The 24,554-nt window shown below is 42.9% G+C and overlaps 1 protein-coding gene across 1 annotated transcript in view; it reads right to left on the bottom strand.

Moving 5' to 3' along the window:
- Positions 1-296: 296 nt before the first annotated feature.
- The window catches only part of LOC129337053 (glycerol-3-phosphate acyltransferase 3-like), a 57,674-nt gene continuing 33,416 nt past the window's right edge, over positions 297-24,554 (bottom strand). The window contains exons 5-12 of the mRNA XM_054990521.1: positions 18,707-18,796; positions 16,421-16,514; positions 12,577-12,692; positions 11,701-11,756; positions 10,665-10,750; positions 8,378-8,506; positions 7,280-7,359; positions 297-1,325 (exon numbers count right to left, since the gene is read on the bottom strand). Coding sequence (XP_054846496.1) covers positions 1,205-1,325; positions 7,280-7,359; positions 8,378-8,506; positions 10,665-10,750; positions 11,701-11,756; positions 12,577-12,692; positions 16,421-16,514; positions 18,707-18,796 — 772 coding nt within the window. The 3' untranslated portion in view covers positions 297-1,204. The remainder of the gene's footprint in view (positions 1,326-7,279; positions 7,360-8,377; positions 8,507-10,664; positions 10,751-11,700; positions 11,757-12,576; positions 12,693-16,420; positions 16,515-18,706; positions 18,797-24,554) is intronic.

Raw genomic sequence — 24,554 nt, 5'->3', positions numbered from 1 at the left:
TCTGTCTGGAGATCAGGGGGCGGGGCCACCAGCCATGTGACCATTTTCTCCGAGAGCAACCCACTGAGTTCCACCACCTCTTTTCCCAGAAAAAAAAGCCCTGCTTGAAAGCAAGTGAGCGACGTCTCAGCCCTATATAGTTTCTTGTCCTTCGCCACAACTAGCAGAAATGAAAGAAATTCTACAAAATAAAAGCATTTACCTGGAACAGCTGCAAATGTCAGCTTTGCCATTTTTTTTGTTTCTTTTAAGAGCACACAGCCCCAAGAAAGGAGTAAAAAGACAACTTGTTAGAAATATAGAATTTTTATTTCAATTTACAATAAGGCAACATATTTCTCATACAACAAATGACAGATATACATATAAGCTGTTGCCAACACAATTCGTGAGAGAAGTGCATTTTAATAAGCATTTATTTTCATTTTTTCCCTTTTTCCTTTGACTTTTAGGGATTTTACTATTACGGAGGAAGACTGATGTGCAAGTCTGGAGGGTCTAAATCTATTATTCACCGTTTTCCCTTGTGCAGAAAAAACAACCAAACATCCCCCCAATGCTGTTTTAAACATTGTTCCGGACACTTTTTTTTAACAGATGAGGTTTTTTTCCTACACAACACACAATCTCTGTAGACCCTTCAAGTTCCTCGTTCCAATTTTCAAGGATATCACCCATCTAGTTCTCACACCATTCGGCCTGTGAACGCCAAGCTACTTATTCCTTCCCCAAAACAAAGTTATTTCAACCACACAGCACCCCCCCCCCAACAGAAGCACCCATCAAAATAACCTTGGAAATGTAAGACCATCTATTCAAACATGCTAACAATCAACAAACACACCCATCCGTGTGACCGGAAAGGAGGATTCATTCAAGCACAACTAAACAACTTGATTTTTTTTTTTACTATTATGTACATCCTTTGGGGCAAAGGTTCAAAACGTTGTAGCTCCTTTTGAAACACTGGGATTTTCCTGTCCTCCTGAAAGCTTCAGTCCGGTTCTCCTGTGCAGATGTCAGGAGCTGGAATTTGCCTGTGAACAACAGCGCACCTTCATAAAAAAAAGAAATCACAGTTTTAAGAAAACAAAACAATGTCCTTCACTGCCTGTGCGTGGCGTTTTATTCTGTTTCTACTAGGGAAGAAATCCACACTTTTTATATTGAGGCATGAGAAATCTCCGCTGGGGAGAAGAAAAAATCAGTCCGCCGCTACTGATCCACGTGCCGATGACCCATTTCCAATGATCATCATACTGTAGTTTTTCTGCTCCTCCTGCTTGTAAGTGTCCTTCACTTTCGCTCTTTTCAAGCCTCCATCCCTTAAAGACAGGAGAAGATGGAAATGAATGAAACATTATACAGACGGGGCTTCCAGTTACTAAGTAATTACAACTAGACATGGGCACGAACAGCATTACGAACAGAAAAAACCCACGAACAGCCCAATGTGCTGTTCGCAAACAAGCTGTTCGTGAGGCCCCATCCTAAACGAACAGGTGGTCATTGCAAGCCTCCTTCCTTGCCTTCGGCAGGCATTCGTCAAGCCAGACAGTCTGGCACCTGCAGTCAATCCCCTTGGCAACCGGACACAGGGACTGAACTCTGTCTGAACTCCTTCTGGCTTTCCTTCTGGCTTTAACCCTTCAAAGTACTTCCAGCAGAGAGTCCTGTTTTTGCCACTGTGAAGAGAAAATGACAGCCAACGGGGAGACCCGTGGATCATGCCTTTCCCGGGGTGCACTCTCTCTGAAACTTGGGGGGTCTTCAGAGGACAGTGAGGACTATGTCCCCTGCAAATTTGGTGGGTATTGGACATTGGGAAGGTCAGTTTGTAACCCCTCAAACTAGCTGCCAGCAGACGCTGTTTTTGCCAGGACAGGGCCCTTTAAACTATCAGCTGGCAGGCGTCAGGGGGGGAATCCCTCCCCTGCCATCTGCCAGCTGATAGTTTAAGGGGATCTTTAAAGGGCCAGGTAAGTGGGTTTGAGGGGAGGGGGGCTAGGTGGGGGGGTTGGGGTGAGGGGGTTCTGGCCCCCATGAACAACGAACATGTCCGAGAACAGTTCATGTTCATCCATGTTCATTGTTCGTTGTTTGTGGAGGACAACGAACGACGAATAGGATGGTTGTTGGGGGTTTTCCGGGCTGTATTGCCGTGGTCTTGGCATTGTAGTTCCTGACGTTTCGCCAGCAGCTGTGGCTGGCATCTTCAGAGGTGTAGCACCAAAAGATAGAGATCTCTCAGTGTCACAGTGTGGAAAAGATGTAGGTCATTTGTATCTACTCAGGAGGGGTGGGGTTGAGCTGAGTCATTCTGTAAGAGTTTCCCAGGGTGTGGAATGCTAATGGCGGGAGGCTTCATTGTATCCTGAGGAGGTTCTTTTGCATATGGATTGGTGCTTGATGTGCTAATCTTCTCTGCAGGGCTATTGTCGGGTGTGGAGTGTTTTGTTGGCCTGGTGTTTTTCAGAACTGGAGCCCATGCTCTGTTCATTCTTAAGGTTTCTTCTTTCCTGTTGAAGTTTTGCTTATGCTTGTGAATTTCAATGGCTTCCCTGTGCAGTCTGACAAAGTAGTTGGAAGTGTTGTCCAGTATTTTGGTGTCCTGGAATAAGATACTGTGCCCTGTTTGAGTTAGGCTATGTTCAGCCACTGCTGATTTTTCAGGCTGTCCAAGTCTGCAGTGTCTTTCATGTTCTTTTATTCTTGTCTGGATGCTACGCTTTGTGGTCCCGATGTAAACTTGTCCACAGCTGCAGGGTATACGGTATACTCCTGCAGAGGTGAGGGGGTCTCTGCTGTCTTTTGCTGATCGTAGCATCTGTTGTATTTTTCGGGTGGGTCTGAATACTGCTTGAAGGTTATGCTTTTTCATAAGCTTTCCCATCTGATCAGTAATTCCTTTGATATATGGCAAAAACACTTTTCCTGTAGGTGACTGTTTTTCCTTGGTTGTTTGATTCATCCTGGGTTTGATTGCTCTTCGGATTTCATTTCTGGAGTAGCCATTTGCCTGAAGTGCGTGGTTTAGATGATTAATTTCCTCATTGAGAAAGCGCGGCTCACATATCCGTCTTGCACGATCCACTAATGTTTTCATTATGCCTCTTTTCTGTCGGGGGTGGTGATTGGAGTTTTTGTGTAAGTACCGATCAGTGTGAGTTGGTTTCCTGTAGACCTTGTGACCTAACTGAAAGTTTGCTTTGCGGATGACCAAGGTATCCAGGAATGAGAGTTTTCCCTCACTTTCTTTCTCCATTGTGAATTGTATGTTCAGGTGGATGTTGTTGAGATGATTCAAAAACTCCATCAATTCTTCCTCCCCATGGCTCCAAATGATGAATGTATCATCCACAAACCGGAACCATACACTGGGTTTGTGGGGTGCTGATTCTAGAGCTGTTTTTTCAAAATGTTCCATGTAGAAGTTTGCTATAACTGGGCTGAGTGGGCTCCCCATGGCCACCCCATCCATCTGTTCATAGAATTCGTTGTCCCATTGGAAGTAACTGGTTGTCAGACAATGATGGAATAAGGCTGTTACATCCTCTGGGAAAATCTGATTAATCAGTGCAATAGTGTCTTTTACTGGAACCTTGGTAAACAGGGATACAACATCAAAACTGACAAGTATGTCTTGTGGATTGAGTTTCAGAGAACTGATTTTGTTGATGAAATCTGCTAAATCTTTGATGTAAGACGAGGTTTTCCCGATGTGGTCCTGCAGGAGATCTGCCAGATGTCTAGCTAATTCATATGTCGGTGAACCAATGGCACTCACAATGGGTCGGAGTGGGACTGAGTCTTTATGTATTTTGGGGAGTCCATATAGTCTAGGTGGCTGTGCTTCAGTCTTGCATAGTTTGCTGTCTTACATCAAAGATTCAGCAGATTTCATCAACAAAATCAGTTCTCTGAAACTCAATCCACAAGACATACTTGTCAGTTTTGATGTTGTATCCCTGTTTACCAAGGTTCCAGTAAAAGACACTATTGCACTGATTAATCAGATTTTCCCAGAGGATGTAACAGCCTTATTCCATCATTGTCTGACAACCAGTTACTTCCAATGGGACAACGAATTCTATGAACAGATGGATGGGGTGGCCATGGGGAGCCCACTCAGCCCAGTTATAGCAAACTTCTACATGGAACATTTTGAAAAAACAGCTCTAGAATCAGCACCCCACAAACCCAGTGTATGGTTCCGGTTTGTGGATGATACATTCATCATTTGGAGCCATGGGGAGGAAGAATTGATGGAGTTTTTGAATCATCTCAACAACATCCACCTGAACATACAATTCACAATGGAGAAAGAAAGTGAGGGAAAACTCTCATTCCTGGATACCTTGGTCATCCGCAAAGCAAACTTTCAGTTAGGTCACAAGGTCTACAGGAAACCAACTCACACTGATCGGTACTTACACAAAAACTCCAATCACCACCCCCGACAGAAAAGAGGCATAATGAAAACATTAGTGGATCGTGCAAGACGGATATGTGAGCCGCGCTTTCTCAATGAGGAAATTAATCATCTAAACCACGCACTTCAGGCAAATGGCTACTCCAGAAATGAAATCCGAAGAGCAATCAAACCCAGGATGAATCAAACAACCAAGGAAAAACAGTCACCTACAGGAAAAGTGTTTTTGCCATATATCAAAGGAATTACTGATCAGATGGGAAAGCTTATGAAAAAGCATAACCTTCAAGCAGTATTCAGACCCACCCGAAAAATACAACAGATGCTACGATCAGCAAAAGACAGCAGAGACCCCCTCACCTCTGCAGGAGTATACCGTATACCCTGCAGCTGTGGACAAGTTTACATCGGGACCACAAAGCGTAGCATCCAGACAAGAATAAAAGAACATGAAAGACACTGCAGACTTGGACAGCCTGAAAAATCAGCAGTGGCTGAACATAGCCTAACTCAAACAGGGCACAGTATCTTATTCCAGGACACCCAAATACTGGACAACACTTCCAACTACTTTGTCAGACTGCACAGGGAAGCCATTGAAATTCACAAGCATAAGCAAAACTTCAACAGGAAAGAAGAAACCTTAAGAATGAACAGAGCATGGGCTCCAGTTCTGAAAAACACCAGGCCAACAAAACACTCCACACCCGACAATAGCCCTGCAGAGAAGATTAGCACATCAAGCACCAATCCATATGCAAAAGAACCTCCTCAGGATACAATGAAGCCTCCCGCCATTAGCATTCCACACCCTGGGAAACTCTTACAGAATGACTCAGCTCAACCCCACCCCTCCTGAGTAGATACAAATGACCTACATCTTTTCCACACTGTGACACTGAGAGATCTCTGTCTTTTGGTGCTACACCTCTGAAGATGCCAGCCACAGCTGCTGGCGAAACGTCAGGAACTACAATGCCAAGACCACGGCAATACAGCCCGGAAAACCCCCAACAACCATCGTTCTCCGGCCGTGAAAGCCTTCGACAATACGACGAATAGGATGTTTGTTTGTTTTTTCCGTTCGTGCCCATGTCTAATTACAACACGTATCAACTTCTGGCTTCCAGCAGAGCAAAATGTTAGCCTTTTTATACTGCTTTGAAGCAAAGCAGTATAAAATATCATCCAACTATCCAGAGCAACTGCTCTTGAATGCAACACAGATAACTGTTTGGGGAGCTTTACTGTCCCAAAAAATCTTCCGCTTTTTAGAAGTGTACTCCAGCTATTCATCCAAATAAGGAGAAAGTCACACACCACATCTTTGTGAGTCAAGCTTAAGAGACGCTTTTGTGAATACAAGGTAAGTTAACTAGCTCTGGCCTAACAGAAGGAAGATGAAATTTGTAAGTGCAAAAGCCATAATGGCACATATAGCAATTATATGCCTCAGTTTCTTATATGTAAAACGAGGCTGATGCAGAACTGCTATGCAACAGAGACACAAGGACTGGGAAAGCAAAAGTGCTATCAGCGTACATTATTAACCAATGAGAGTTCAAAAAAGAATGTGGAATAATTTAAGCACGCTGATTGCTCACCCTTTTTGGTTTTGTGGCAAAAGGGGAGATTGGGGAAGGTCAAAAGTGCACTGAATGAGTTTTCTGTAACTAGCTGCTGTTTTAGCACCCTGTGTACATTCTGGGAATTGTGAAGCAACCTTGTTGGGGGATAATGTAACCAACATGACGACAACGTGATGCTCCACAGTTGACCATGTAACAAACCTGATCCTACATAGTTAATCAAATCAGGCATGTGCTACTGCCACAAAGTCAATCAGGAGTGAACTGAAATACTTCCTGACCTCGCTTGTGTGAATGTGTACTGCCACTGGTGTGTTCCCCTCCGGCTGAGCACTTTTTGGCAACCAGTAAAACTGTCTTGCTCTTAACAATTTTTTGTTCTGCCCTTCCTCTAAGAGGCTTGGGGCAGATTTATAAGAATAGAGTTGGTGCTTACAAAAGGGAGGTTAGGCATACTGACAGGTAAAATGCAGGTAATAATATCCCCAAAGAACATACCACTTACCACTTAGTTTGCTTTCTGCAAACCACCCAAGAAATCTATGGATTTTACCATTGGGACAGGTTGTTATCCTAGCCCCTCCCAAAGTATTAGGGTATAAAAATGCATCACGAGTTTTTCTAGCAGAAAACACTAATTTAGGGAAGCGTTCTTAAGTGTTCTGGAGAAACATAGCCTGTCCTGGAGCTGCAGAATCCCTCCTGATAACCTGGAGAACATTTAACTCAGCACCGAGCAGGGCTTTTTTTCAGGGGGAACGGAGTTCCGGAACCTCTTGAAAATGGTCACATGGCTGGTGGCCCCGCCCCCTGATCTCCAGACAGAGGGGAGGCATGGCACGGAGGGCAATCTAAACTCCCCTCTGTCTGGAGATCAGGGGGCGGGGCCACCAGCCATGTGACCATTTTGTCCGAAGGTAACCCACTGAGTTCCACCACCTCTTTTCCCAGAAAAAAAGCCCTGGCACCGAGAGAGACGTTCTTGAGGTAGCAAAAAATACCACAGATAGTAATGACGTGGACAATGATTAATGATGGATGTTTTCTGCCTCATATGAAAGTGTGCTTTTCAGAGAATTGTGAAAAACAGTATCTTCTGCGACCTTAGGTGGTTTCTTTTTTTTTGTAGGATATTTTTGCATTTGGTTTAGGGTATGACTGTACCCCAGAATACAGTTCAGCAGATTTTTTCTGAGTGCCTTAGCAGTGCTAGCCACCGCAAGTTACTATAATTTGGACAGCATTTTGTTTTTCTCACCAGGATAATTCGGTGAGTCCTCCTTGGCGAGCGATGGCGGACTTCACCCGGTTGGCAAAGTGAACAGCGTCCTCTCCTTCCTGGAAAGAATCAGAATCCAATTACCACCTTCCTCATGCGTACCACGGGGAAATCAAAGCTGGGCTTTTCTTTTAAGCAAAAATGGGATTAGGGAGCCGGAAAGCAGTTGGAGCTGGCTCCCCTCGATGGACTATTAGCACCACTAGGAGAGACAAAGGGGAGGATCTATCCTGCCCTGAAAAAAGGACAAGTTGCTCATCTTCATACTCTGTTTATTTATTCAAACATTTTTACCCTGCCTTTCCTTGTAGTTCAAGGTGGTTTACAACGTGTGTGTGTGTGTGTGTGTGTGTGTGTGTGTGTGTGTGTGTGTGTGTGTGAGATATGCCTTCAAGTCACCTCCAACCTAAGACAACCCTATGAATGAAAGACATCCAAAATGTCCTATCATTAACAGACTTGCTCAGATCGGTTTACAATAATAGTTAAAACCAAAATAAAATAACAATCCCCAAACTGAGACCCAGTTTGGTGCAGTGGTTAAGAGTGGTAGGACTCTAATCTGGAGAACCGGGTTCAATTCCCCACTCCTCCGCTTGAAGCCAGCTGGGTGACCTTGGGTCAGTCACAGCTCTCCCAGCCCTACCCACCACCCAGGGTGATTGTTCTGAGGATAATAATAATATACTTTGTAAACCACTCTGAGCGGGTGTTATGTTGTCCTGAAGGGAGGAGTATATAAATCAAATGTTATTAAATCAAACGTTAAATTCCTCCCTCTCCCTCTTAAAAGATGCCTGTCATTTAAACCTCCTCAAAAGTCTGGCAAACAGGCGGGTCTTGCAGCGCTTCCTGAAGATCTCCAAGATGGGAACGCCCCTCACCTCCTCAGGGAGCCCATTCCACAGAGCAGGGGCCACAACAGAAAAGGCCTGAGCTCTGGTTGGTGCCAAATGGTGAGATCACCAGTAGATAATTGCTGGAAGACCATAGTTAGTGCACAAGGACATATGAAAGGTCATAGCTGGAGCACAGGGGCACACTATAATGGAAGAGCCAGCCTTGCCAAAGAGATACCTCTCTCGTCACGGGTGGCAGATACCACACGTTGCAGACAATCGCCCAACTCGTCATTATTCGCAGGAGGTAGCTCACTATCCCATACTTGCTGCTGTTCCAGAAGGCATCGCCAAACTGGGGGTCATACTGCAAAGAAGAGAACAGAATTAGACAGTCATTCCCACTCATGCCTACAGCAAAGAGGCCATTTCACCTATGCTTATAAACAGGGGTCATTTCGTAGAAAAAGAGCTGGAGGAACTCATTAGCATAACTCATTAGCATAACTCATGAGCACATGCCACACCCCTCGACATCACTGGAAATGTGTCATTAGCACAACTGATTTGCATATGCCACCCCCCCCCCCCGACATAACCTATCCTGGCTGTTTTGGACCCAATCCTGGCCATTTAGGGCCGAAATTGGTCCGAAACTGGCAAAAAGGGGCTGAAAATGGCCGAAAAGGGGGCCAAAATGGTCAGGATCGGGCCACTGCTGAGTGGGAAAGTGATCCACCACACGTCAGAGGCCCAATCCGGGCCGTTTCAGCCCCAATCCAGGCTAAAATGGGCCCAAAATGGCCGAGTCAGGTGGGCAGGGCCACCTGACGTGACCTCTTTGGGGAACTGCCGGAACTGCATTCTGGCACATTCCCCCTCAAAATGAGCCCTGCCTATAAAGATGCTGCAACTAGCCGGTTAATAACAAATACACTTATATACCATTCTACTAGACAGATTAGTGCTCCACTCAGAGTGAACAAAGTCCGTTTTCTTATTGTCCCCACAATCTAGCTAGGGAGCTGGGGCTGAGAGGAGTGACTCACCCCAGGCCACCTGATCAGCTCATGGCAGTCATGGGGGTCACTAGCAGAGTGCTGACTTGCAGTCCAACCACTTAACCAGTATGCTATAGCAGCTCCAAAACTGTGCACTGTGAGAAGTAAATTAAAGGCTTCTAGAGCAGCCATGCAGAGAAGCTGGTTCTTTGCATGAGTCGCTGCTGTCTTCTCCAGAGGAAATGTCATTCACCTGTGCCTCTGCAGTGGATGCAACTGGTTCACTCCCAATGCAGACCCATAGCACAACTATCTCCACTCAGAAGAGGGTGCCCATCACATTTCTGCCTGAGTCTCTGTTTTCAGGTAGTAGGCACACTCCTAACAGTAAGATGGGCTCCTCTGAGGTCAGGCACATTTCTCAATTTCACTCATGCCAAAATAATTTTAGAGGTGGAAAAGTGAAAGGCTGGGGAGGGAGGAGATTGCTAAGCTTTCAGAAGAGTGGACACTATGGAAGTACAGCAGGGGTAGGCAATTCCAAGCACATAAACTGTCCTCAACATGTAAGGCCAAGCGCTTCACCCTAGCAACCAAGGCAGGCCCCAAAGTGCTGTCAGGCCACTTGAACTATCAATGTGAGAGAAGATGACAGACATTCCTTGATGTGTGAGATGGGAGAACCTAAGAGGAGGACTTAGTACTTTTGTACTCCCTTTAAAAAGTACCGAGTTAAGTTTCAATTCATCTCAATAATCAAGCATTATAGTCCAACTCAGTTTAATACATATATAATTCTTTCTGCAGAGCAATCAGTACAACAGGCCAGATCGTTTTCATTTTTTTTTGCAAGTGTTTTCTTGCAATCTCAACAGAGAGGTGAACTACCAGCTCTTCCCCACCCCTCTTCTGCAAAGTTCCTCTCACCCTGCGATCCCACGGATTTGTCCTTGAAAACTGTCTTTGAAAACTACAATTCCCAGGTAAAACTGCGTCTGCGACTTGTTAAAAAACATCATTTGTAGTTTAGCTTTGAGTCTGGCTATTGCAGAGGAAGAAAGTCTCTCTTGCATCCATTCTGATCTATGAGGGAGGCAGGTCAGCCAGTCCACGTTGATCTCGTTGGACCATTTTGACTTACAGGGCCAGCCCAAGGGCTTTTGGCACCGCAGGCCAGTTTGGTGTAGTGGTTAAAAGTGGCTAATCTGGAAAACCGGGTTTGATTCCCCACTCCTCCACTTGAAGCCAGCTGGGTGACCTTGGGTCAGTCACAGCTCTCTAAGAGCTCTCTCAGCTCCACCCACCTCACAGGGTGATTGTCGTAAAGATAATAATAGCACATTTTGTAAACCTGCTCTGAGTGGGCGTTAAGTTGTCCCGAAGGGCAGTATATAAATCGAATGCTATTAGTACTGTTATTAACAGCACCCTCCTCCCACCCAGGCATGCATGAACCTACCACAGCCCAAGTGCATTTTGGCTGACAATCCCAGAACCTAGGAAAACATTTCAGCTGTATCTTACCTTGATGGCCACCGGGTAAATGGTTCCACCTATTTCAAAACTTCCCTTTTTAAACATCATGACAGAGGTGTTGTTGATACATGTGCCTATTCAGAGATCAAGCCATTAGTCCAAGAGAAACAATCCTGATGCAAATCTAACATGAGAGATTACCCTTAACCAGCTGCCCAACATCCAGTTCAAGAATTAAGCAAGCACCAACCAAGTCAGCCATATGGTACGGGACCTCTCACCTCACTGCCCCTTTACGGCCTGATCTAAATATACAGCAGAATGAAGTGGTAATGGTGGCAAATGTTGAGATAATAGAATGGACTGTACCACTGCAGACTGCAGGGGAGGAATTACATTTTTATTTCAAATTTCTCCTATATTAGTTATTCCCTGCAAGAGGAAAACTATGAGTCCATGCAAAGAGCTAGCCTGGATCCTCTCAGCCTCATGTGCAGGAAGATTTAACGTGAGGGCAGCACATGAAGAAAAAAAACCTCCCTCAACTACAGTGTTAAGTGCTACAGCCCCATTTCGTTACCTCATTTTGTAATTGTCCCCACGGCAGCCATTTTGTTGCGGCACCTACTGTCCTTTCTCAAAGTTCCCAAAGTGCCATGCTTTCCCACAAATATACACATATCTCTTTCCTTCCGACAGAAAACTCAACCTGCGGGAGAAGGGTTCTAAGCCTATCTTTTCCCCGACAAAGAGTGCAATCCTCAGGACACTTTTCTGGGAGTAAGCCCCGTTGAATGACATGGAATTTATGTTTGAACAGATCTGCGTAGGATTGCTCCCATAGAAACTTACTTAGATATTAAATAAGAACTAAGCAGCAGTAGATCTTTGATCTACAGTAAGATTGTGCTGATTTGCTAAGTAAACGACTCTGAGACCCTGGGGAGCTGGTGCGAGTTAAGTAGTCGATACTGAGCTTGATGAGCCAACGGTCAAATTCAGTATAAGGCAGCTTTATGTGTTCACGTGATTTTTTTTTTTAAATTGTACAAAGCAAGTGGGGAGCAAGAGCCCCTTCTCTTACCCTCTGGGAAAATGAGAATTGGCAGTTTGTTCTTGTCTGCTACGTGTTCTCTCAGTCTAAAGGAGAGGAAAAACAATTTCAAGCGATTGCTTCTGGGCTAAAGTGAAGTCTTTCAAAATCCAGACAACTCACAGATTATATTGTTTAAGCCAAAAAGAGGATTCTCATTGCACAAGGTACAGAGTTTGCAGTTTCTAAGGTTGCCCAGAAAATTGCAAATCTTGTGGGTTTTCATGGTCACTCTACTGAAAGTTTTGGTGCCTAAAATTTCAGTAGAAAAAAGGGCGTTTCAAGTAGAGGGGCACAGAAGCCGGCTCCAAGACATTTTAAGAGCATTTGCTGTGCATCCTTTTAAAAAGCTCTCATAATTACACAAAGCAAGACTCCCAAGGCAAGACAGTCAGTACAGCCGCCCTCCCACACACACACGTATCTAAACAGTTATACAGTACCTCTGGCTGAAAGGCAAAATGCCAAATCTTTCCTGAATATACATAACAGAGGTGGTATCCCCTCTTCTGCCCACAATTTCCTCTCTCTCCCTGCCCCATCAATTAGGACAAACACATATACAGAATGCAAACCGGAAGCTTCCCCTTGCACTCTCTGACTAGTGGACACCCTGAAGAGATACAACCACAATCAGCATGATGTGGTACCATAGACTGAAGTGTATAGTTAAATGGGAAATGATCAAAATAAACTCTCTATGTTCATCCATGAACCTCCTTGGACATCACTGGGCCGTCTCTCACTAACTGGGTAACACAAACATAACCAAGCACTTCTGTCCAACCAATATTTTAGCACTAGCAAGTAAATAGTTGTTTGTCTCCAATATCAAGGAACACACTTCACATAAAAAGCGCTTTCTACCTTTTCGTCACTAGGTGGCGATCCTTCATTTCGGAGCGTTCAAACCAGACATGTGGACAGGCCTTGACAGTGGCTCTTTGAATCACACCCATAAGACCCCCATGAGCTTGGCCAACCTGTCAGGTGCCCAAAAAAAGACAAATAAAAATAAGCATTCCATCAAAATAATTCCTTTTCAGACTCTGATAAGGAGAGCCATCAGTCTCCTTTTTTGAATGAAATGCTGTTTTAGGGCCAGATTATATATTACAAAGGAAACATGAGGTGGGGAGAGATTTGCAGGCAAGACGTGGTGGATGGGCGAGGGATACTTAACTATTCACTGCCCACAGGTTTCCCCCTCCAAATGCCCTTCTTCAAGAAGAGTTATTTCCCTCCCTAGCCAGTAACCAAACTAGAAGCAACTCAGGAAAATGTCCTTGTAGGAAGAAACCGGTGGATGCTGGTACATCTTCTCAGCAAGCAGGATTAACATTTAGCTGGGCCCCAAAAGGGTCTGTTCTCAATTCCAGACATTTATGCTTTGCAAAGCATAATTTGAAAGCATTGGGGTTTCATGGCACTGAACTGAACACACATTCCAGCACTATAGTTATCATCACCATCATCATCATCTTCTTAAAGATAACGATAATGATAACAAATAATCCACATTCCACACCATTCAATTCAGCCGGTTTGCAAATGCTGGTGTAAACCATTCCACGCAAAATGATTAGAAGAATAAATATGGCCATCTTTGACACCAAAACTCAACTGCACAAACAATCAGTTGCCTACAAAAGATTCCTTACATAAGAAGGTTTTATAGCATCTCCAGAACTTGGCCAAAACAAGCATCATCTTGATTGACTCTGGGAGGCCATTCAAAAACACAGACACCGTAAATGAGAAAGACCGTACTCAAGCCATGGAGGATCTAATGGCTTTCAGTGATGGGATATTCAGGGGAAAGCCCTAGGAAGACTAAGCTGGCACACAGGCTATAATGGAAGCGATGGGCCTTCAGGCATTTAGATCCCAGGCCATGTAGGCCATTAGAGGAAGAATCAGCATCTTGAGTTTGACCTGGAAGTAAACAGGCAGCCATTGTAGAGGACATAAAAATGTAGTGATGTGCTCCCACTGTCAGGCTGTACTTAGGAGACAAACAGCTGGATTCTGTACCAATTGAAGTTTCTGGATCACCTTTAAGGGCAGCCCCAAGTGGAACTAATTGCAGTAGTCCATCTTCGACATTACGGAGGCACGAATCAGCATGGCCAGGGCAGCAGACTCCAGGTAGGAGGTCACTTTCTGCACTAATGCACTTCCCACAATTGTATTAATCTGACCATACAACTCTAAAGTGAGTTCTAATAGACTTCCCAAGCTCTTCACTGAACATGTCAGCTTAAGCAACCATCCGATCTACAGAGGGCAATTCTCTCCAGAACTTCTGCCTTAGAAAGCACCATCACCTCCAACCTGCCTGTATTCAGCTTTAAAAGAGGATTAGACAGATTCATGGAGGGTATGTTTATCAGTGGCTGCTAGCCATGGTGCCGAAAGAGAACCAACACATTAAGAGGCAGTAAACTTCTGAATACCAGTGGCAGCAGGCAACATCAGGGGAAGGCTTCAGCCTGTATGCCCTGTTGTGGGCCATCTAGAGTAACTGGCTGACCACTGTGTGAGACAGGATGCTGGGATGGATGGACCACTGGTTTGACCTAGCAGGGATCTTTTTATGTTATTATCCCTTGGCCAATTGAGCACAGTGTAGGGCACTGGCCCAGAACAGAGACCACAGCTTCTAGTGGCTCATTCAAAGAAATGTAGAACTGGGCATTATTAGCATACTGACAACACACAGCCTCAAAACTCCAGGCAGACAATCTCATTGAAAGGCAAGTCACACTGCTGAGACAGTAAACTGCTGTGAAAATTCACCGGGCAGATCCCACAGCACCAACTCTAAGTTGTCCACAACGATTCTGAGTTTGCCCACAGAAAAGAGACCAGAACCATTTCGTCATGGCACCTTTCAAGCCCACTCAGATCTTCCAGCATCTCAAAGTTGTGTGGTCTCTTGTGTCAAAGGCAGCAGAGAAAGTAAGAAAAACCACCCAAGACAATTTTCCTTCATCTTGCTATAAGCGAGGATTCTTCCTCAGTTGCTGTTTCAAAACCAGGCCTAAAGCTGAATTCAAATAGATTCAAAGGCAGGTGTGCCAGGCAGCTAACTCTGGAGTTGCTCTACCACTCTTTCAATTCATTGTGTAGAAACGGTAAATTTGACACAAGCCTATAATTAGCCAGAATTTCTCTGGCAAGAGTCAAGTATCTGAGAAAGAGAGCACTAACTCTTGGAAATTCATACCCGAAAAATCTCTAAGGTGCTACTGGAACTGAATCTTGCTCTTCTACTATAGACCAACATGGCTACCCACCTGAAACTATCTGTCAAGAGTGTTTTTCAATAAAAGGTTGAATTGCAGCTACTTTTGGAGGCTTTGGAAAATCCCTTCTCTAAAAGGGAAGAGTTAGAAATATTGGCCAAAAGGATCCTATCCTTGTCACCACAAAATTTAAGTAATCGAGCGGGACAAGGATTCAGGCTACAGATGGCTGGATTCACAACCCCTAGGTTCCTGTCAACCTCAGTCACAGAGGGCCCATCTAAAACAACTACTTCCGGACTAGCAGATAAATTGGAGTCCAAGTTAGATTGGATCAGAAAGATTTTATCAGCAAAGAAACACGCAAAATCATCATCACGAAGGTCTAAATTACCTTCATTTGAGGACTCAGTCATAGGATTCTTAAATAACTGATCTGAACACAATTCAGCTGAGAGAATGCTAGTGGAGAAGACTTCTTGGCTGCTACCACTGCCACTTCACAGGCCTTCAAATGGGCGCCATGTCAGATTCAGCACAAGTCTTCCACTACTGTCACTCTTGCTGTCCCCTCAGTAAACCAGACAGCTAGAGCCAGGGCTTTTTTTCAGCGGGAACGTGGGGGAACGGAGTTCTGGCACCTCTTGAAAATGGTCACATGGCTGGAGGCCCCACCCCCTGATCTCCAGACAGAGAGGGGTTTAGATTGCCCTCCGTGCCGCTGGTGCGGAGGGCAAGCTAAACTCCCCTCTGTCTGGAGATCAGGGGGCGGGGCTTCCGGCCATGTGACCATTTTCACCGAGGGCGATTTAAACTTTAAAAAACTCCCCCCTTGTTCCAGCTGAGCCAAAGTGACATCATTGTGTGGTCCTGAGTTCCACCACTGAGTTCCACCACCTCTTTTCCCAGAAAAAAAAGCCCTGGCTAGAGCTCTGCTCCAGGGAGAGAAGGAACACCTGGAAGTGAGTCCTCTATCAATAGCCTAAGGGACTCTGTGTAATGTAACTAAGGTAAGAGGGAGAACCGTTTTTTTACCCAGTTAAAAAAAAGGGCCTCTGAATATTTATCAGGAACTGCATATTATTTTCTTGGAGATTATTAAAACCCAGTTTCTGCACTGATAATACATTACCTAACCTATACTGGAATAGTCAAGCTTTAGTTACACAACATTTTTTTAAAAAAGCAGACTACCATAGAACTTTTGTATCATTATAAACAGAACTGCCACTTCCAAATAACTTGCTCAAGAGACGGATTTCTCGGGACTTCACTTCTTTGCTATCGCCAAGGAGGCCTCACACAACCCCAGTGACTTCTCCATATTTGCAAATAGGATGGTGGGAGCCAAGTAAAGTTGGATTTCATTTTAAAGAGGATTTTGCAAAACTTCTGCAGAAGCAATCTGCTCATCTCGGTTTTTTGTGGTTACAGAACACAGAAAGTCGCTGTGACATACATACCATTGCGTAACAGCCATCGTTGGTAAGTATTATAACATCTATTGGAGATGTGTGGTTGGCAACACAAATGCCTCCTTTCTGGGGTTTGTTCTGCCTGCAAGTCCAGGACACAGAAGTTAGCCAGGTCTATAGAGCAAGCCGATGATTTCTATAGCTGCCATTGCCAACATACAACTTTATTTAAAATTATTCATGTAAAACCTTAACATTACAATTTTAAATGCATGTTTTTTTCACATCTCTAAAATGTAATTCTGTACTGCACTCTCAAGTGACCCACAAAGTTAAAAAAGCAAACAAAAGCTGTCTTTTAAAGAAATCAGAACAGCAGAACAAAGTGTATCATCTGTGGGTCTCCAATATGGTGCCCATGGGTACACAATACCCATACTTATATGGGTACACAAGAAAATATTTTAAAACAATACGTCCATTTTAAAAAAGCATTAAACACAGCATCTGTCTGAAAAGCTGAAAAATTAAAATCAGAGTTACGCATAATCTCACTCCCTGACATTCTGTGGCTCACTCCTCCTCCTGTGGCAGCCATTTTGTGATTGCGTTCACTACTATGTGAGATTTCCAAAGGTGCCACCTACTCAAAAAGGTTGCGGTCCCCTGCTATATAATCTATCAGCAAAAACAGAAAAGAAGGTATCTCTGATTTCCTATTGCCTATTAAACGAAATAATAACTACAACAGCCAACCAGAAATGCCTTGTAAAATAATCACTCCTCCACAAGATCATTGAAGTAGAACCCAGGCTGAAAGAGAGTAAAGCTCAGTGGTCAAGCACGTGTTTTGCATGGCAGGAACTCCCAGGTTCATTTCTTCCTTCCATCCCCAGGTACAAGAGCTATTAAGCAGCAGGTGCTAGGGAAGAGCTGCTGCTTGTTCCTTTAAATACCATACCAGTGGTCTGATTCAGTAGGAGAGGGGCTGTGGCTTGGTAATAAAGCATCCGCTTGGCATGCAAGAGGCCCCAGGTTCAATCCCCAGCATCTTCAGTTAAAAGGATCAGGTAGCAGGTGATGTGAAAGATCTCTTTGCCTGAGAGCCAGTCTGAGCAGACAATACTGACCTTGATGGGCCAAAGGTCTGATTCGGTATAAAGAAGCTGCAGCTGGTTAGCCTGAATTTTACAAAGTAGCTGTTGCAGCAAGTTTTTCCCCCCCAGACCATGGCTGCATTTTCAAAGCTGACGTCATTTATGACCGTTGAGGCACACTTTCTACAAGCACAACATTCTAAAAACTATACACTAACCTAAAGTCCTGTTTCACACATTACTTTTCGCAGCACTCTTCATGTGAAAGATCAGCGGGCAAACCCACTTTCTCAGCCCATGCCAAGGGCTAATCATGGGAGCAAGGCAATGAAATCCCCATCCTTTGAGGGATAGAAAGAATCATATAAGCTGGGGCCCATGCACACCCAGGCATCACTGTGAAATGCCAAGAGAGAATATGTGTGTGTGTGTGTGACTGCGGGGAGGAGGGAATCAAAGTCCATTTGCATAGCAGACACAGATGGGTTATGTCTAGTATTGCAGGCCTGGGAAATTCAGCAGAGTTACTCCATTCTAAACCCTCTGAAGTCAATGGGCTTCGACTGGTGTAACTTTACCTAGGATTTCACTGTCAAGAGTGTCAAATCGCTTGGGCACCCAGAAATGTGATGTTTGGTGCCTAGTCATCTGAGACAACTTTTCAGCTCTATTTTAGAGTGCGTATTTGGGGCTTTTAGAAAACCGCATACCAAAAAAACTCAAATTCTGCCCACAAAAATGCATGTATAAATTATGCCTTCCAAGCCTTCAGTGCTAGCCAAATCACCTTTAAACCCAGGTTGGCAGCATCGGAGCCACTGAAGTACAAGCACATGAGAGTCATGTGACAGGAACCAGAGGCTCTGCTTATGTTCAAAAAGAACCCATTCCTCCAGTGAGTGATTGCTCATAAGAATCCGGTATCTGAAGAAGGGAGCTTGGACTTTCAAAAGCTTATACCCTGAAAATCTTGTTGGCTTCTAAGGTGCCACTGGACTCAGATCCTCCTGGAAATCTTATTGGCCTTTAAAAGGTACAACTGGACTTGAATCTTGCTCTTCTATTGCCAACCAACGTGGCCACCCACCAGAAACTATCTGCGTCTCGTTGCTTATTCTCTAGTTCTGCTCATTCCCAGAGGACGGCAGAGAGTTTGCAGCTATTAGCAAGCCAATGCACCTTAACAGGAGAGGTTTATCGACCGCAGAATGGAGAAGGGATCCATGCTGTCACTTACTTGTTATGGTAATAAATGGTGCCAGACAACGCTCTCACAAGGATCCGGGAGCATGTGAGGTGGACCAGGTCACTCAGCCAGTTTTTGGTTCTACAAGAAAGCAATGTCAAAACATGAGAAGGGCTTGAGGAATTCGTCAGAAAGCCGCAAGATGACCTCAAGTTTGCAACATTGATTATTATGTAAATCCAACCGCTAAAGGCTACAATCTTAAAATGACTTGTTTGGGAGTAAGGCCCATTGAATAAAATGGGACTTCTTCTGAGTAGGTCTCTTTAACTCCAGGGGCCAGATCTTCCCATCGAGTATAATGATCCCTTAAAATTTAAAAGGAAGAGAGATGCCAACTAAAAGCTGTTTGCCAATGGCATTGTCTTCTCTCATGGCTCCCCACTCCTGCTGCCTCAGGAGGTGGGGTAGGAAATGAGGGCATTACCAAAAGGAGCCCCAAATTCCAGAATCAAAAAAAAAAAAGGACCCAAAATCGAATCACAAACTGGTAAGGGCCCAATTCTGAATAACAGGAACAGTGCCTTCCCCGAAAACTGGATACAAAATTAATACTTTTCCCCCCCTGCATTCAAATCCGACTTTGCCTCAGCAAATGCTGGTTTCACAGCCTTCTGTCTGTATGCCAGAGATCATGCCAAGATGGTCTGCGCACATACATCACACTAAACCATAGTTAAGAATAACTATGGTTAGTTGGGGTCTCTTAACGCCAAGATCAGGCCTTTCACAGTTAAATTGACCTGTGGTTTCACACAAGGTCTGAACAAAGCCTCGGAGTCAGCAATGTTAGACATGAGTAGAAATTCTCCTGTAAATTACATATTCTGTATTATTCCAACCAGGGCTTTTTTCTGGGAAAAGAGGTGGTGGAACTCAGTGGGTTGCCCTCGGAGAAAATGGTCACATGGCTGGTGGCCCCGCCCCCTGATCTCCAGACAGAGGGCAGTTTAGATTGCCCTCCATTCTGCCAGCGGCACGAAGGGCAATCTCAACTCCCCTCTGTCTGGAGATCAGGGGGTGGGGCCACCGGCCATGTGACCATTTTCAAGAGGTTCCGGAACTCCGTTCCCCCCTGTTCCAGCTGAAAAAAAGCCCTGATTCCAACAATAATAAACCAAAGTACTCAGCTCTTACAGTAATTGTTTTAGCTGCGTCGGACTCGTTTTAGCTGCATTTGCCTCTTCTGGCACTTGAAAAGCTGATGAAGGAGGCTCCAGTTTGTGGAATTTTATACAGCAATACATTTATCTCATATATAGACAATGACGATGCCAGATAAATATATGTACACATTTTACTACACATGGAATGAACGTGTCATGACAAATTGCCAACATAGATCAGGATGGGTTCTCTTCCCTTTTTGCTGAAATGTCATCAATTTTGAAAAGCAATATAGCAAAAAGCCCAGAACTGATATTATTGGGGTTAAATATGGAAAATGTTAATGTTAAGGATAGAGTCCTGGTTTATTACATGACGGTGGCTGCAAGACTACTGTATGCTCAACACTGGAGACAGGAGGAGCTACCAGAAATTCAAGATTGGATTCAGAAATTGTTGCACATGGCGGAAATGGACAAATTAACAAGGAAACTGAAAGAACGGAATCCAAGGGAGTTTGTGGAAGATTGGGGTAAACTTAAAAAATATTTAGAAAAGAAATGGGACGTGAAAGATCAGTTGTGGTCTCTTGATAACTACTGAGAGATTTAGAAATATAAGATAAAACTTTGCCTTAAACAATAGGGGAAAAGCAATTTAGACTAGAGTTAGATATTAGGGGGAAAGGAGTCAGATTGCTTTTTTTGTAAAAATTTTTTATTGGGTTAGAACATTAATATTTTTACATTACATTGCATTCAATTATCCCCTAATTTTTCGTTTCTAACCCCCTCCCTTTCCCCCCCTTTTTTGACTTCCAACAGCTTTCCCACCCTCTGTCCCTTTTCCCTTACTTCTATTAATTTCCTCTATCTAAAACAAATATATATTCTCCATTATATTAAGCAGTACATCTTTAACTCTTTTACTTACTATACATCCAAACTATACTTCTTTAGATAAACAATTTATCCCATTTTCCAGTTTTGAATATTTCTGTATGTCATAAACCATAAAAATTTCCCACATTTAAATCAAACAATTTGATTTGTTCTCTATATATTAATCATTTCTTCTTTTTATAGTATTTCTATATAACTCATCACATAGTCAATCATTTTAACTCTTCTATACATTCAGTTTGGTGCATATAAGTCTTATCAAAAGAAAAAAAAAAATATTGTTAATTACTCAATCCTCATGTTTAAACCGTTAATTATTCTCTATCAATATTCTATCAATTAACCTTTACATATCTATATATATCTCAATCAATTAATTAATCTAACTGCTTATAAATTCACATTTCTCTTCCCCCCCCGGTAAAGTCACCCCTCTCTTTTATACTTTTATTATACTTCAGTAGTTCTCAAACTGCCACAGTTTTCCTCCCACCTCCCACTTCTTCTCCAGATATTGTTTCAGCTTCTCCCAGTCTGTGTTAAACTGCCCTGAGTCCAGATCTCTCAGTTTTCTTGTCATCTTGTCCATTTCAGCCATATACAGCAATTTGTAGATCCAATCTTCAATAGTTGGCATTTCTTGTACTTTCCATTTCTGCGCATACAAAAGTCTAGCTGCTGCAGTCATATAAAATATCAACGTCCTATGGTGGGCTGGGATTCCCTCCATTCCCAAGTTTAGCAGCAGGAGTTCTGGGTTCTTATTTATTTGAAACTGTAAGATTTCACTCATTTCTCTTATTATTTCCCCCCAGAACTGCCTAGCTACCTCACACGACCACCACATATGATAGAGGGAGCCCTCATGTTTTCTACATTTCCAGCATTTATTAGAAGTGTTCAAGTTTCCTAGCGCAATCTTCTTTGGTGTCATGTACCAACGATAGATCATTTTAAAGATGTTCTCTTTAATATTAATACATGTCGTTGTCTTCATTGTAGTTTTCCACAAGTATTCCCATGCCTCCATTGTTATTTCTTTATTAAAATTTATAGCCCATTTCACCATTTGTGTTTTAATTGTCTCATCCTCGGTATACCATTTCAACAGTACTTGGTATACCTTGGATATTCTTTTCTTGTCCTCTTTAAAAAGGGTCTGCTCTAGTTCCGAATTCTCTGTTCGTATACCTCCCTTTACAGAGTCCGAGTTATACAAGTCTCTGATCTGTCTATACTGGAACCAATCGTAGTTCGGTGATAGTTCCTCTTGCGTCTTTATTCTAAGTTTAGACACTTCAGTTTTAGTTATTTCTTTGTACGTTAAACATTGTTGTTCATTATCAACAGCTCTCGGATCTATCACCTCGTATGGAACCACCCACAAAGGGGTTCCTTCTTGTAGGTAAATTCTGTACTTCTTCCAGATTGTATATAAACTTCTCCTTACAAAATGATGCAGGAACATCGAGTTGACCTTTACTTTGTCATACCATAGGTATGCGTGCCATCCAAATATTTTTTTATATCCCTCTAGGGCTAATAGTTTCTTATTCTTTAATGTCATCCACTCTTTTAACCAAACTAGGCAGTTTGCATCATGGTAAAGTCTCAGGTTGGGCAGTTGCATTCCGCCTCTTTCCTTTGCATCTTGTAGAACTTTTACTTTCACTCGAGGCTTCTTGCCTGCCCAAACAAAATCTGATATTTTCCTCTGCCATTTTTCAAATTGTTTAGAGTCTCTGATGATTGGTATTGTCTGTAGCAAAAACATTACTCTTGGTAACACATTCATCTTAACTGCTGCAATCCTGCCCAACCATGACAAATTCAATCTATTCCATTTGATCAAGTCTCTCTCTATCTGAGTCCATAATTTTTCATAATTATTCTTGAACAAATCTATATTTTTTGCAGTCAGCTCAACTCCCAAATATTTCACCTTACTAGTTACTTCACAGTCCGTTGTTTCCATTAACAATTGTTGTTTCTGCTTAGTCATGTTTTTACATAATATCTTTGACTTCTTTTTGTTGATGAAGAAACCTGCCAAGTCACCAAACTCCTTGATCTTATCTATCACTTTTGGCATGTTCTCCAATGGATCTTCTACAATTAACATTATGTCATCTGCAAATGCTCTAACCTTGTATGAATAGTCCTTTATTTTTATTCCTCGTATTTCCTCGTCTTGTCGTATTTGTATCATCAGAATCTCCAATACTAAAATGAACAACAATGGAGATAACGGGCAACCTTGTCTTGTTCCTTTACTAATCATCAATTTCTTGGTCAGTTCATCATTCACTACAATTGCTGCAGTCTGGTCTCTATAAATTTCTTTAATTGCTCTGATGAATCTTTCTCCCAATTGTAGCTTTTCCATAGTGGCAAACAAAAAATCCCAATTTAAATTGTCAAACGCTTTTTCAGCGTCTACAAAGAAGAAGCCAACCTCTTTGTCACAACGCTTGTCATAATATTCAATAGCATTGATCACTGTCCTTAAATTGTCTCTTATTTGTCTGTCTGGCAAAAAGCCTGCTTGTTCCTCCTCTATGACTTCCGAGAGCCACCCCTTCAGTCTCTCCGCCAATATCTTCGTAAAAATTTTATAATCATTGTTAAGTAGTGATATAGGTCTGTAATTTTTCACGTTAGTCAGATCTTGGCCCTCTTTTGGGATCAATGATATATTCGCTTCGCTCCAAGTCTCTGGAATTCTTTGATCCCTAAAAACTCCGTTCATCACCTCTTTTAGGAATGGTGCCAGTTCGTTGGCCATTGTCTTATAAAATTTAGCCGTAAGTCCATCTGGCCCTGGCGCCTTTCCTAGATTTGCGGATTGTATTGCCTTACTTATTTCCTCATCAGTTACTTCACTATTCAACTTATTTCTCCAAGCTTCCGAGATCTCTGGAAGTTTGGTTTTCTCCAAATATGATGCTATTGATTCTTTGGTTACTTCTTTTTTATTATACAGCTTAGCATAAAATTTATAAAAGGCTCTACTAATGGTAGTCTGCTCCAGGTACGTTTTATTTTCTTCACAGATTTTATTTATTATTTTCTTTTCCCTTTTCTTCTTCAATTGCCATGCCAAATATTTCCCAGGTTTATTAGCCCCCTCAAAAGCTTTTTGATTCAGTCTTTTAAGGTTCCACTCCAATTCTTTATTACTCATTGCTGTTAACTGTTCTTGAAGAATTTTAATTTCCTGATGTATTTTCTTTTTCCCTGGTCTCTTTTTTAACTGTATTTCTTTGGCCTTTATTTTCTCCTCAATCTCTTGTCTTTTCTCCTCTTTCTTTTTCCTTGCTCTGCCATTTAAGTCCATTAGTATGCCCCTTACAACCGCCTTGTACGCGTCCCAAACTTTACTGGTTGGTACTTCTTTATTCACGTTATATTGTATAAAAAACTTTGTCTCTCTTCTCAATATTTCCATATTTTCACTTTCCTGTAGCAAGTCCTCATTTATTCTCCAGGCTTTCCTTTTTCTCCTTTTTCCAAATTTCCACATAATTGGATTGTGATCTGAGCCTACCATCGGCATTATTTCTACCTCCTTAGTCCATAACGCTAAGTCCTTTGAGGCCCAGATCATATCAATTCTTGATAATGTAAGATGCCTTGCAGAATAAAAAGTAAACTGTTTGGTTTTAGGATATTCTCTCCTCCATACATCTTCGAGAGTCTCTTGTTGAATCAACTCAAAAAAAAGCTTTGGCAATAGTCCTCTTTTCTTTTGTGCTGTTGTAGTCTTTTTGTCTAATTCCAAATCTGTCACTCCATTAAAATCTCCAGCAAGAATTATCTGGTCATATACA

This window comes from Eublepharis macularius, chromosome 10, assembly GCF_028583425.1.
Source record: "Eublepharis macularius isolate TG4126 chromosome 10, MPM_Emac_v1.0, whole genome shotgun sequence".
Taxonomy (NCBI): Eukaryota; Metazoa; Chordata; class Lepidosauria; order Squamata; family Eublepharidae; genus Eublepharis; species Eublepharis macularius.
Note: the sequence above shows the minus strand (reverse complement) of the source record. Positions and strands in the feature narration are given on the sequence as shown.